This window comes from Cloeon dipterum, chromosome X (genome assembly GCF_949628265.1).
Source record: "Cloeon dipterum chromosome X, ieCloDipt1.1, whole genome shotgun sequence".
Taxonomy (NCBI): domain Eukaryota; kingdom Metazoa; phylum Arthropoda; class Insecta; order Ephemeroptera; family Baetidae; genus Cloeon; species Cloeon dipterum.
In genome coordinates, this window is record NC_088790.1 from 13,731,489 (window position 1) to 13,745,401 (window position 13,913).

The 13,913-nt window shown below is 40.8% G+C and overlaps 1 protein-coding gene across 17 annotated transcripts; it reads left to right on the forward strand.

Moving 5' to 3' along the window:
* The first annotated feature begins 51 nt into the window (after window positions 1-51).
* syd (JNK-interacting protein syd) lies at window positions 52-12,566 on the forward strand. Of its 17 annotated transcripts, none has more exons than XM_065492286.1 (26): window positions 52-503; window positions 667-787; window positions 848-1,191; window positions 2,050-2,113; window positions 2,275-2,413; window positions 2,473-2,564; window positions 2,666-2,701; window positions 2,870-2,932; window positions 3,181-3,198; window positions 4,172-4,229; window positions 4,284-4,340; window positions 4,400-4,547; window positions 4,599-4,792; window positions 4,851-5,073; window positions 5,312-5,843; window positions 6,178-6,429; window positions 6,525-6,632; window positions 7,089-7,248; window positions 7,302-7,518; window positions 8,020-8,191; window positions 8,508-8,522; window positions 8,672-8,785; window positions 8,834-9,076; window positions 9,487-9,645; window positions 10,186-10,377; window positions 11,506-11,647. In XM_065492286.1, exons 1-25 carry the CDS (start codon window positions 204-206, stop codon window positions 10,347-10,349), a joined length of 3,993 nt encoding a protein of 1,330 aa, XP_065348358.1. In that variant the 5' UTR covers window positions 52-203; the 3' UTR covers window positions 10,350-10,377; window positions 11,506-11,647. The 17 variants fall into 17 exon arrangements, with proteins under 17 accessions (XP_065348358.1, XP_065348361.1, XP_065348359.1 ...); XM_065492289.1 differs by having other exon boundaries at window positions 9,502-9,645; XM_065492287.1 differs by having other exon boundaries at window positions 10,186-10,373; window positions 11,506-11,641.
* The last annotated feature ends 1,347 nt before the right edge of the window (window positions 12,567-13,913 follow it).

Sequence of the window (13,913 nt, forward strand, 5' to 3'; positions counted from 1 at the left end):
AATTAAGAGTTTGTACCGTTTGTACACTTGATAACCGGTTTTTGAGCGTACGTCACACGATCAAAAATGGTCAGCTGCTCTCTGGAAGTTCGACGTTCACAGAAAGTGGCCGTGAGTAGCTGAATTATGACGCGAGATTTGCTGCAACTGTGCAGCTGAAAATGCGTTTCTACGGGACAAGAATCACGCATTAAAGGTGAAACATGGAGATCGATCAGGAAACTGTGTACGGGACACACGAGGACTCTCATGTTGTCATGTCCGAAAAGGTGCAAAGCCTGGCTGGCAGCATCTACCAAGAGTTCGAGCGGATGATCGGCAAGTACGATGAAGAAGTGGTCAAGGATCTCATGCCCTTGGTGGTCAACGTGCTCGAGTGTCTTGACCTCAGCTACACCGAAAACCAGGAGCACGAAGTCGAGCTCGAGCTGCTCAGGGAGGATAACGAGCAACTGGTCACCCAGTACGAGAGGGAGAAACAGCTGCGGAAGGGTGCTGAGCAGGTTTGAACTTGGATTTTAATTCCCTTGTGTGAATTTGGTTTGATTTGAACTCCTATTACATCAGCGTAATCCGAATTAATTAAATTTAGAGCCTGTCAAATTGAAATCACGTGACCTGCTTCCGCGAAAAATTTCTTTGACAGTTTTTTCCATTATCTTGTAGAAATTACTTGAAGTTGAGGATGCTGGTGAGGACGAGAGAAAAGACTTGCATTCGAAAATCGAGAGTATTGAGAGCATTGTACGGATGCTGGAGCTCAAAGCGAAAAACTCCTCTGATCACGGTAAACATGCCATTTTTACGTCACAACCACGCCAATCTAAATACTTAAACACGATTGCAGTTTTTCGGCTGGAAGAAAAGGAAACTGAGATGAAGAAGGAGTACACTAAACTACACGAGCGTTACACCGAGCTTTTCAAAACCCACGTCGACTACATGGAGCGGACGAAAATGCTACTTGGTTCGGACCGAATGGAGTCAATGGGTGGATCGCGCACTCGCATCCCTGGCATGAGTCTCGGGCCAATGCAGAGATCCTCAGGCCCGTTATCATATGGCTTCAGCTCTCTGGAGTCGTCGGCTGTGGTCAGTCGCACCATAGGCAGCCCCAACGAGTATGACGACTCTCAGGGCATCTCGCCATTGGGCAGCCCCTCAAACACAAGCCTCAAAAATGAATTACAGGTTTGGTTTATTCTAGCTATTAAATGAGCATTGTGTATTGAATTGAAAAATATAAAAATATTATGGTGAAATTATAATCACAAGTGGCTAATTAGCTGAACAGTTGGTCAAACAAAACCAAATATTTTCCCATTAAAAGAAGTGAACTACTTATTTACGAGAAATACATAATGTCAACTGCAGCAAGGTTTAAAAAATAATTAATTAGAAAATTCTGCTGCAAAGGATTGGGGCAATAAATCATCTCGCTCAAACAAAAATTGGTAATTACGATGGGATAAAAATTAACAAAAATTTTCTTCACATTTTGCTCTTGTCACTTATCATTCATCACAATCAGGAAAAGTGTTCCTTCAGTAACAATTTGGTTTCTTTGTAAAAAAAATGTATTATAATTTGCCCTCAATTCTTAATTAACTTTAATAATCTTAATCCGGAGCAGTATTGTTTTTACATTTGACACAGCGCTGCGTGCTTCGCGTTGTTGTAGGGGCAATTTTGACCCCACCCATGATTATTTCACCCTAAAGCTAAGAATTTGCATTTCCGAATTTTTGTCCTTGCAGTCTAGTGTTCAGATATGATTTTTATTACATACTTCATCTACTTCAATTGCTTACCTTTCATTTTAACACTTTTCATTGCTCTGTGTTTTCTATTCTTGGTTCAAAGTTTTTAATCTATGTCATTCTGACAATGACCTATTTTACCAAAACTTGCATAATAAAATAGCTGATCTGAAAATATATGTCTATAATGAATGAACCTGCTTTTAATGTCTCCATTTTTAAATTTCAGTCATTTTATTTTTCAAAGTCCAAAATATCCAACCAAAATTATTTAAATCACGATTTTCAGGATGTGTCACAAGTATCAGAGGAAAAGACTCCAGCTACCCCAGTGGAAAAAATTCCCTCAAAAGGTAATGCAGTTAAGTTGAAACGCAACAGTTTATTACCCAATGCCCAGCCTTGGATTAATATTATATGCATGAGAAAATTTCAAAATACTTTGCCAGTCGCAACATGATACTGATCAGAATCGGTGTAGCACTTTCTGAAGAAAACATTGTCATTTTCCCAGGTGGCTGGGTGGACGGCCTCAGTCCGGACGGCAAGTCGCCAGTGGATGATGAGCTGCCAACCCCCACTCAGGTAGAGGACTTTGAGGGACAAACGCAGAGCACGGCGGTTGGCCCACAAGGTCACAGCAAGACCAAACGGTGAGAAAAAAGGAATTGATCTCCCTGTTTGCTATGTTTATTTCTAATTACTGATGCAGAGAACAAAGGAGTGGCAACACACTTTATCAAGAGCTTAGTTTCCAAGACGCGGATGCGCTCACAGAGGTTGATGAGGGCGCCGATATCACTGGTATGAATTTTGTCTTGATTAGAGCAATATAGCCTAGCCCGCCTGAATTAATCACATTCATTGAGGCCCGATTATAAACCGTTCCAATTTCATGCGTTCAGGAGGCTGGGTTCATCCAGGAGACTATGCATCTTCTGGTTTGTATAATCCAAACGCTGTGCTGTTAGTAGCGTCTTAATTTTGAGTGTTATATTTTTGTACCTCCCTCCCGCAACCTGAGTATAGGCATAGGTTTCTTGCTCACCTTTGGTTGTAGTGGTTTCACCTCCCGATTTATGTTGCACAATTTTATTGCATGGTTCAAGACAGTAGCAGCGATGATGAGCAACTTTCTAAAAGAGCACCTTTCGGAGCGATCAGACGCAATGGTACGCTTTTATGTTCACACCCAATTTAATTTTGTAAATAGCCACCATGCACGTATTTCCACTGAATCGTTGACTAGCGATTCTTTTATTAATATGGCTCACCTTGAAATTCACCTTTGCACAAGGAATTTGATTACAATTTGGTAGTTGTCCATTATTTCTCTGGCTTGGAACATTCTCAACCAATGTGACTAACATGATTTTCTTTTTATGCTTCCCCTGGTGGTTCATTATGTTGGGAACTTCAGTCAATGACAATTTCTTTGGTAAGTCAACTTTCTATTCCTAATCAGCTGTCATCGTCATAGTCAATAATTATTAACTACCATTCATAACAAAATCAGTAAAGGAAACGGCCGATTTCATTTTTCTTTCATTGAATTTGAAGCATTATGGTTATTACGTTATTTGCTGACTCTATTTCCAAACCACGTTTAAGTCTAAGATTGCAACGTGAAGTTAAAAATGACATAACTGTATTTAAAATATAGATTTTTTCCAAAAGCAGATTTTAATTGTACGATTTTATTTTTATCCTCACTTAAATAGTAGGCGCCTGCAGTCAAGTATCAAGTTACAACTATAATTAAATATCTTGTCATTTCAGTTCAACGTTATTTCAGCTGATCCAGTTTTATTTTAGTATTTTACTATCATTCAACTATTTATGCGAAATTGGACAATTGGAGTTGTTTTAATGGCTTTAATTACGTAACTCACGAGTCACATCAGCTTGCCTATCATGGTGATTTAATAATATGTATAATGCGCAACATGATTTACTGATATATCTTAACAAATTCCTTGCATCTGATTTAGTAACAGATTAGGTTTTTTTCCATTATAAAAAATTCACTACATTGGTATGAGAATTTAACTGATGATTTTGGGAGTGGCTTCTGGGTTTAGAATTAATTCAGGGAATAGGGTTAAGGCAAGGATTACACTTTCATTAAATTGCTGCTGAAATTGACGGAGAAATGCTAAGCCATGAAATTAATTGTGGTTGTGGTGGAATGCCTTTCTGCGTGGAGAAGTACAATATTGTTTCACACCGTGGATTTATTCGCTAAAACATGTGAATAATTAAAATCCAATATATTGCTTATTATATTGCTTGTGTAAATAAGAGGATTACGCGTTATGGATATTGCTTTAATTTTTACTATAGCGTATTCTTGAATATTCGGCTGTTTTCTTTGCCTATGGTATTCCTCTAATAGTTTTTGTTGTGGACAGGCATGGGCAAAGAAGTGGAAAATCTCATAATGGAAAACAACGAACTCCTAGCAACCAAGTAAGCCGCGTTTGATAATGCTGATTTCAATTTAATTTATCACCCTAATTACAGAAACGCCCTCAACATCGTCAAAGATGACCTCATTGTCAAAGTGGATGAACTAACCAGGTGATAATCATCAATTTCATTGCAGTGATGATATTTCTATTCGGAAATAATTAAAACAGTGAGCTGGAAATCTTGCGGGAAGAAATTCAATCGCTTAAGGCTGTCAGAGAGAAGCTGAAGAACAGAGTTTCTGACCTTGAGGAAGAGGCGAAGGTAGCCAAAGAGGAGGCGGAGAAAGCAGCCAAGGCCAACAAGTCTGACGACGAGGTAAAGAGTTTTCAGATACGCAAGATTTCCCCACTAATCTCCACTTGCCAGGAGGATGTTCCAATGGCTCAGAGAAAGCGGTTTACCAGGGTCGAGATGGCCCGGGCCATTATGGAGCGGAACCAGTACAAGGAGCGTTTCGTTGAGCTGCAGGAAGCGGTGCGGTGGTCGGAGATGATTAGAGCGACCAGAAGCGACGCCTCCCTGGACAAGAAGGGAAAGCAAAGCAACGGAATCCTTAAATTGTACTATTAGCCTTTTTTAAAGTCAAGCTTTTAATTCCAAATTCGTATTGCTTTGCAGTTTTAGCAACCTTTTTAGCACAGACCGGCCTCAAGACAAAATTGCCCCCTACGTAAACGTCCATTACAATGCCCCAACCCATAATGTCCGACCTGCCCTCGACACGATGCGGAAACGAGGCCTTAAAGACAGGAAAAGGGGCGGCATGGAGAGTCTTGACTCAGATTTAAATGAGAAATGGCAGGCGCGTCAAGCAGTTGAGAGGAGGGAGCAGTACAGACAAGTTTGTGTTTTTTTAATTATTACAAAGCTAATCTCAATTTAAACTAATTGTAAGACATTTTTTATTTGAAGAAACTTATCCATCTGTTCATTATATATAAAATTATTTTTAAGCAGCACTATGGTAGAATCATCCTTTGTGGAAATAATTTATGTGACAATTTTAGCATTATGCCAGCACGATTATACTAAACTTGTAAATTAAGTAAAAAAAATTATGGCATTGTACCTGTTATTAGGTCAGAGCCCACGTTAGAAAAGATGACGGTCGCATGCAGGCCTATGGATGGAGTCTTCCAGCCAAGGCAGGCCCGTCAAGCAGCGGTTCAAACAGCGCCCTTCCGCCGCGGTCTTCGTCCTCGTCTGGGGTGCCGGTGCCCGTGCCTGTCTACTGCAGGCCGCTAGCCGAGGGCACGCCCGGCATGAAGGTATGGTGCGCTGCTGGTGTCAACCTGACTGGAGGCAAGACCAGGGATGGCGGCAACATAGTCGGTGCCTCTGTTTTCTACTCCTCGGACAGCCAAGCCGAAGGCAAAAAGACTGATGAGCCTTCGTCCGAGATGGACAAACTGGACATGGAGCTGCAGGAGAATCAAAAGGCGTCCAAGGAGGCCCAGCAAATGGAGACTCTGCTTTCGTCCCTGGTCTGGATCTGCACCAGCACACACACCACCAGCAGGGTCACGGTGCTCGATGCCAACAATCCAGCCGACATTTTGGAGTCGTTTACAGTCTGCAATTCCCATCTCCTCTGCATTACAAGCGTACCAGGTAGAAATTTATCTTTTCCTTCTGGTAAGATGCTTTTTGGCGTGATTTTATCCAGATCTATTAAAATTTGGTCTAAAATTCAGCCTCTCATAAAATCTCTTACTGCATTTAAAAATCAATAATTTTTAGATAAGTTTATACTCTGTGCATTGACTATATTGAGAATGGGATGGAAGAGGCTGTTAGTTAAAATTTCGATAACAAAAATTAAAATCCACTCTTTTATTTAGTTACCTGCAAGTGTATTTTTCATGTTTAATTTTTTGTTTCACATGTAACACACTCAGGGTTATATATCCCAAAAGATGCTTAAACTCAATCTAAAATTTTTAAGGTGCCAAAGAGAGTGATTACCCTGATGAGCTGGGAAACAGTACTGAAGCCAGTCCAGAAAAGCCTCCTCCAGAGCCAAAAGAACCAGTAGCTGGAGAAAGTCCAGAGGATGGTGAAGACATGGTTGGGCGACTGACATTCGTCAGCTGCGCCACTGGAAGCGCTCCACCCCCGTTGGCTACTTCCGTAGAGGAGGAGGAGGAGGACCCGCCCATTCACACTCCCCGCTCTGTGTCGGCCATCGAGCTGCACTGTAAGTGCTGGCAATGGGTTGCTGATTATTGTGATGTTGACTAATGTTCAATGTTTGCTGTTTGCATTCACCTATGAACACTAATTTTCTTCCAGCACTCGCTAATCCCAACAATGAAAGTCCTGATTCCTATAATCCACCCAGGCGCTTGCCCAAAGAAGCTTCCGGTATAATAAAAGATGGGCTCTCTGAGGTGTCAAAAGGTTGTCAATTCTTTCTTCTGCCATCCGCATGTTTGCTTACACCCCATTTGCCTTCCATTTTCAAATGCAATGGATGAAAACATTGTGCTTATACCCTTATTGTTCCTGCTTACAAGGGGAGTGCACCTGTTAATTCGAAAATTATTGTGTTATTTATTTTTCTATCATTCGACAGTGTTTGAAAATTGATTACTGATTTCTTGTGTAAAATTGACCGTTCTTTATAGTTACTTTTTATGTTATTCGTCTGCTAAAAGCCTCTAAAATTTGCGATATTAACGACCTCAACTCTTAACAACCGCAAATTACAGAAGATTTTCCTGTTGGCAAAATTTAATCTAATCTTAGACTTTTTAGAATATGTTAGTAAGAAAAAATCATTGAATTTTCGGATTAATAGATTTGCCCTCCATGTTGGCCCCAAATTAATGTCGTAATTCACTTAAAACTTTGCAGCAAACGAACATGCTTATCAACAAGTTGAGAAAATGTCGAGCGTGTTGCCAACTATGTGGCTTGGCTCTCAAAACGGCGGACTTTACGTGCATTCCGCAGTGGCCCAGTGGAAGCATTGCATCCACTACATCAAGCTGAAAGATCCGGTACTAAGCATAATGTGAGAACTTTTATCGTGTGCATTGTGGAAAAATTGAAATATTTTATCCGTAGTCACATCCACGGGCGCGTGTTGGCAGCTCTGGCGAACGGTTCCGTGGTGATTTTCCGGCGAGGAACGGATGGTCAGTGGGATCTGGGAAAGCATCATATTTTGGATCTTGGAGCTCCTCACCACTCCATTCGCTGCATGACTGTGGTTCACCAGTCTGTCTGGTGCGGCTACCGAAACCGGATACATGTTGTTGACCCTCGCAGCATGTCTGTTGAGGTAATACAAAAAATCCCTAGGCTTCAAATTGTTGGAAAAATAACTTAAGAGAAAGGGTTCATAATTTCATTCATGTGCATCTGATGTTCTTTTCAAAGCCAAATAAGCACAAATCTCGCAATTTCAAGACTTGAGCCACTCTTGAGTATATTTCACCCACTTTGGTGGCTAAATCGTCATTAATCTTTTTATAAAGCCAGATAAGCACCTTCAAAAGCGCGATAAACGATCTTAATTTTTGGTTTATTCAAGAGTTTGCTACAAATCAGGTGGTTTTTAATAGATAAAAGATTTAATGTGTTAATTTATTTTTCAGAATATCAGCATATAAATTTTCTAATTCCATTTTTTGCAACATTTTAAGAAATCTATAACTTAATATCTTAGGGCAAAAAATCATAATTGTATGTCTAATTGTTTTACAGTGATAAGTAGTACTGGTTCTCACTAAAACATTACGTTTGCCAATGACTTAATTCCACGATTAACGTTTTTCGTTAGAAAACATTTGACGTTCACCCTCGCAAAGAAAGTCAAGTGCGACAGCTAGCTTGGCTTGGCGACGGCGTGTGGGTGTCCATCAGACTGGACTCGACCCTGCGGCTGTACCACGCCCACACCCACCAGCACCTGCAAGACGTGGATATTGAGCCCTACGTCAGCAAAATGCTCGGTGAGCATCTTTGCATGCGGCATTAGCCACCGCTCTTGGATTAATATTCAAAAATATATCACCTGAAATCACTTCTCGGTAGATACCTTCCGACCGAATGTGAAGTTCACAGGTTTGAGTGAACTACTGTCCAAAATTAGAGACTTTCACAGAAAATTTTATGAGGGTTTGCCTTCTTTCAAGGGTACATAAGCGTGCTAATTTTTTATTCAAAATTCCTAGGCCTGTAAGTCAACAAGGTCGAACGTTACTGACGCATTCATTTCTTTATTTCTTGGTTTGCTTGATGGACTCGTGTCGCTTTTCGACATTAAAGCCGTGTTCCCTGGAGGTATATATCATACTGTTCGCTCACCATTACTCATTGCTAACACTCTCTGAGGAGTGAATTTTACTAATGAAATAATCCATCTAAAGCATGCTCTCACTAACCCAAAAGTTGTCAATCAAGATCTGTCTCACTCCAATCCTTTCCCTAAGGCACTGGAAAACTCGGCTTCTCACTCATCCGCATCACGGCTCTGCTGATTTCGTCAAACCGGCTCTGGATTGGCACCGGCAACGGAGTCATCATTTCAGTTCCTCTTTCTGAAAGTGAGTGGTCAACTTGCCCATGAGTTTTGCTCATTCACGAGTTCTCAGGCGCAGGTGGTCGGCCAGGCAGCAGTCAGAGCTCGTCCAGCAGCAACCTAGCGGTCGGCTCTCCACCAACCGGTAGTTTCAAGCCGTCTGGTCCCGGCTCTTTGATCAGGGTCTACACTGACCCTAAGGGCAACAAAATCACTCCTGGCAGCTTTGTGCCTTACTGCTCGATGGCTCAAGCGCAGCTCTCTTTCCACGGACACAGAGACGCTGTCAAGTTCTTCGTAGCTGTGCCTGGCAAAGGTAAACTCATTGATTCCACCAGGTGGAAAGAGTAAAAGGCCACTGTTTTCCCCTTTAGTTTCATATCAGAAAAATTAGGGTTTCTTTGCTAGTAATAGACTAAGAAGAGAAATTAATGAGGGTTTGATAAAGAATCTTTCAAACTATTATGAGTGTGAATTTTAGACTGTTGATAAGCAACTATTTTTTTCTGAGCTTCCAATCATAATTAGACCACCAAATTAGCACAATTCACGTAATTTAAAGCCATTAAAAACAATCTTACAACGTCATACACTTTCAAAACTATCTATAAATTTGCCAAGAGTTAGTATCTTCTTAGTTTTGTAATCACTATTTTTTCAATAATTTCTACGGAATAATTGATTCCAGAACAATTAAATCGACCAGATGTGTTCATTAATTTACAGGTTATATGTTTGCAGGCACTCCAGGTCTGTCTGGAGCGACAACTCCAGAAACGCCGGCTGTGGAGGTGGCGGAGGCGGCCACTGCACTCCTGGGCGAGCGGTCTCCGCAATCGATGCTGGTGATGTCAGGCGGAGAAGGCTACATCGACTTCAGAGTTGGTAAGCTCGATTGATATGTGGCTTTGGTTTTTGAGCACGGTGATTAATTATTTTGGAAGATTGTACCTGCACCAGACATTTTCTTGTTCTCTCTCAATCCATGAATAGGCATTTACTTAAAGTTGTACTATAATTTTAACACGTCAGTTCGAGTTTCAAAATTGGCATGTAGTGGTGAGTGCTGGCTAGTTGGTAATTTTCTCGGCAAATCTCGCAAAATCACTAACCCTTTCTGAGATCATTAACTCACTCGCAGCTGCGTCCCAGGTGAGCACCCTAGATCATCTTCTGTATACACTCAAACACACACACGTCTGTGGTTTCACGAAAATCGAGCGAGTTTTCGTGCGAAGAAAGAAAGAGTCGGGAAGCAGTAAGCAGTGGCGCACCCATGTTGCAAAACACGCCCCTAACTCCCCGCGCACCAGGCAGGGTTGTTTCTTTCCCGAGTGTCGAGTCCGTGATCTGAACATACAGAGAATGCAATTTTTGGCGCGTGCCAGTGGGACCAAATCTCCTGTGGAAATTGTTTCATTCCAGTGGATGATGGGGAAGAGGCGCTGGACGTGGCTAGCCACCTGATTGTGTGGCAGCTGACCAACCAATCCTCTGGCGCCAAGCATGCACCCGAGCCGCCGCCGGCCCAGCAGCAGCAGCCGTCTAACGGGGAGGCCCAAGCCCCTCAAGCTGGCCCTGCTACTTAGTTGATGTGTTTTTGAGATGAACTAGTCAGTTAGTATTTTAACTCTTCGCAATGTTTGCATCTCTCTTACTCACTCTTTCTTCCGATTTTGTTTGTTGCGTTCGTCCTTTCTGCACTCTGTCTGTTTTGAGTTGAAAATAGGTTTCTCTTCTTGTTGTTTGGTAGTTCTTCATGATAAACGCATTCTCACAAAGACATGGTAAGATTTTAGGTTGATTCCTTCCTATCCGTTATCACACTTAACGCATGCTTCTTTGCAAATGATTAACATTTATCAATCGTCTAAATTGAATGACAATCTTAAAGCTTTTTTCGTGCTCAAATTCGTTGTTTGTGTAATTCAATTAGGAATTGGAGGCCGCCAGTGATAAATCCTGAAACAAAATCGGCTAATTGCGTGAATCGTTTGTGCGAAAAATTGTGCCACCGCCCATTGACATAACAGTCGCAATATGTTGCTATACTCCAAAATCAATCGATATGATCGAAGTTTAAAAATAAATACTCATAAAATCATATTAAGTATATTATTCATCTTAATTTTTATTTTCATATCACTGAATTCCACACTAATCCCAGGTAAATATTTTTGGTTCAACATTTTGATAAAAAGCAAAAGCAATCGTTTAATTCATGTTGTTCTGTTTTAAAGTAACACACGTTCACAAATAGAAAATATTTTTAGCCGTCAATTTCATCCATTGATTTTATCCTTGATAAAAATGACTTTTTACGAGACATAAACCTAGCACTTCTGACATACAATAAAAAAGTTTTTCCTGAGCTTTATATATATTTTAAAATTTCTAATTCGTAGAAATTTAATTGTAACTCTGTTGGATTGAAACAAAAAATAGCACCGCGAAAAATGGTCGGTGCAGTGGCATCAGTTGTGCATAAAAATTCGCGCAAACCGAATTTTGAAGACATTATTTAAATTATAAGTTTTTAAATTTTATACAGAGTTTCCAGCTCTTTGTAATCTATCGTAACTGAATTTCACAAGAGACGAATTATAAAAGCCACACTGTCCAAGTTGCATTATGAATAGTACACACAAATCCCGATGATGGACTTCAGAATTCAAAACTTGGCTTGGAATTTGGCTGCGGGGTGTATGTGTGAACGTTTATCCAAATGTGGCGTGTTCATTTTAGGAGACGGTGCCGAGGAGGATGATGACATGTGCCTCAACGACGAGGACGACGTCATATGCACGGACAGACCTGACTTTAGTGGAGGCCTCGTGTCCAAGATGGACCGCAGCCACCTGATCGTGTGGCAGGTGGTGGCGGACTGACGCCCCCGCTGTCAAACTCACGCGGCTAGTCCCGAAATCTCATCCGCCAATCCCATAGACGCGCAGCGGATACTACTTAACTTACCTATTAGCTGAGGTGAAAACGAATGCGCCTTCTTTTGCAATTATTCCACTTTATCCATGTGCTCAAAATTCGACGTTTTAAGCTTTTTAACGGTTTATCTTTGATTTTACCCGTACAACTGTGATTTTTGGTCAAAATTTTGTTGCTTGATTTTAATCTGAGTGATATATAGTTTGCTTTAAAGTGTATTACGCATAGATGTTGGCACAAACACCTTTCTTTTACAAATCCAAGGATTTTTTACGTAGCCAAGAATGTAATGCGAACACTTTAAAACCTAGATAATTGGATTGTGCACGAATAGCATTTGGATGTAATTAAAACGCATTCTGTGATTGAAATCAAGAAAGTGCAGTTCTGCCCATGGACGGGATCAACAATTGAAAGTAACTTGCCTCAACTGAATCGATTTGTGTGCAAAGAAAAGCTTTCTTAAGTACCCACCAGTATAAATCAGTGTGTGCTTTTACAAGAGAAGTGGCAAGAAGTGTCGTTTTTTACTTTTACCTACATGTTATAACTTGAAATGTATAAACAATATGAGTACCGTATTATACACACACACATGATAAAGAATCCGTAATATATTGTATCAAGAGGAGTTGCATTTTAGTCTGTAGCAAAGGCAAGACAGATTTTGTATTGACTGTAGGGTGTCATCGTTTCTCTATTGGTAGAAGGAGATTTTGCTTGAGAAGAGAGTCAGTTCGCCAAAGAATCAGTTTTGTTGGTTTTATTTTCTTAAAAGAGCCTGCAGCTGTTTTAATTTGTTGGACAAGTTGTTATTTATATCATTTAAGCTGTACGATTAAAGAACCAGTGCTCCCAATCGAGGAATGCGATTTATTCAGAACCCTTCGCGAGTCGACGCATCATTTGCGCCGCAGCCAACTCATTGCTATTCTGGCTGTGGCAATGAGCACACCGAGCGTTTAATGATTATTGCGGCATTAAAAGCGGGCAGAAACTCACAATGCAGACGAAAGAGTTTGCCGGGCTTTTATGGGCGTTTGTTGAACTGTTGATAAGCGACGAGCGGCTATTGAACTTGCTCCAGCGTTCAAGTCTTTCTTCGCCGTTATTTTTTCTGATCATTCTTTTAAAAATGTCCACTGCACTAGATTAAATTTAATTTCGGTGGCATAGTGGGCATTCAATTGGAAAAGATTAAACAATTTTCCAAATATTCACAGAATGCTCACGTGTTTATCTAGCAAATTATTTCCACTTAAAATATTATGTGATTTAAAAAATCTCTTCCAAAATCTTTTTACTCCTTCAAAATTCTACAAGGAAATATTTTCGAAGAAGAGAGTCAAACACCTCTCGCTACATAATTTTGCTATAAAGTGCAGCTAACACAATAAGTCCCACACGTGTCGTTGTAAAAATCTCGCAATGCTGCTGTATTCGCTTCACAATGCAAGCTATTGGCTGTTAACGTCCAATTCCAACGTGGGTGTTGACAGTGATATAATAAAAGAGAGACGCGCAGTAGAGCGGAGTCAACAAACGGATCGAAAGCAGGCTCCTTTTCGTTTCTGTTTGTCGTTTGAGCTTTTTCACACACCAACACTATTATGGAAATGCGCGCAGGAGGAGCAAAATTTTGACACTATTGCCCAGACGAGAGATGAAACGCATCTATGGCCCGTTTAGACAAAAAATAATGGACGACTCTCTTCTCGCTGTTGATCATCCGCAACGGCGAAAAAGAGGCGCTAATATCAGACGCAAATAGAAAGCAACAGTTACTTTAGCCTGCTAAGTGTGTTTGCGAGTGTTTAACACTGTTGCTTGGGCATTAAAATTATGTGCATAAATAATTCAAATCTGCTCAAAAAATTTGGGACTAATTTAAATTCAAACTCGGCGTTAACTCTCTTATCGGTTTAAATTCGCCCGATGCAGCTTTAAAAGTCTTTATAAAAAAAGCAAAAAAAAAAACATCTCCTTGGCGTGGACGCTGCGCGCACACACACCGGAAAGCGTAGGCGAACCTGAAGAGCGCGGCGGCGGCGAGAGATTTTATTTTTATTTCATTGGTGCCTCTCTCATCCGAGGAATTTTGATTCATTTTCTCTCTCCTCTGGCTGTACATTGCGCAGACAAACTTGTCTGACAATGAGAGCCAAGCTTGTTGCTGCTTGAAAGGTGTCATCATCTCGCGGCTAATTCAA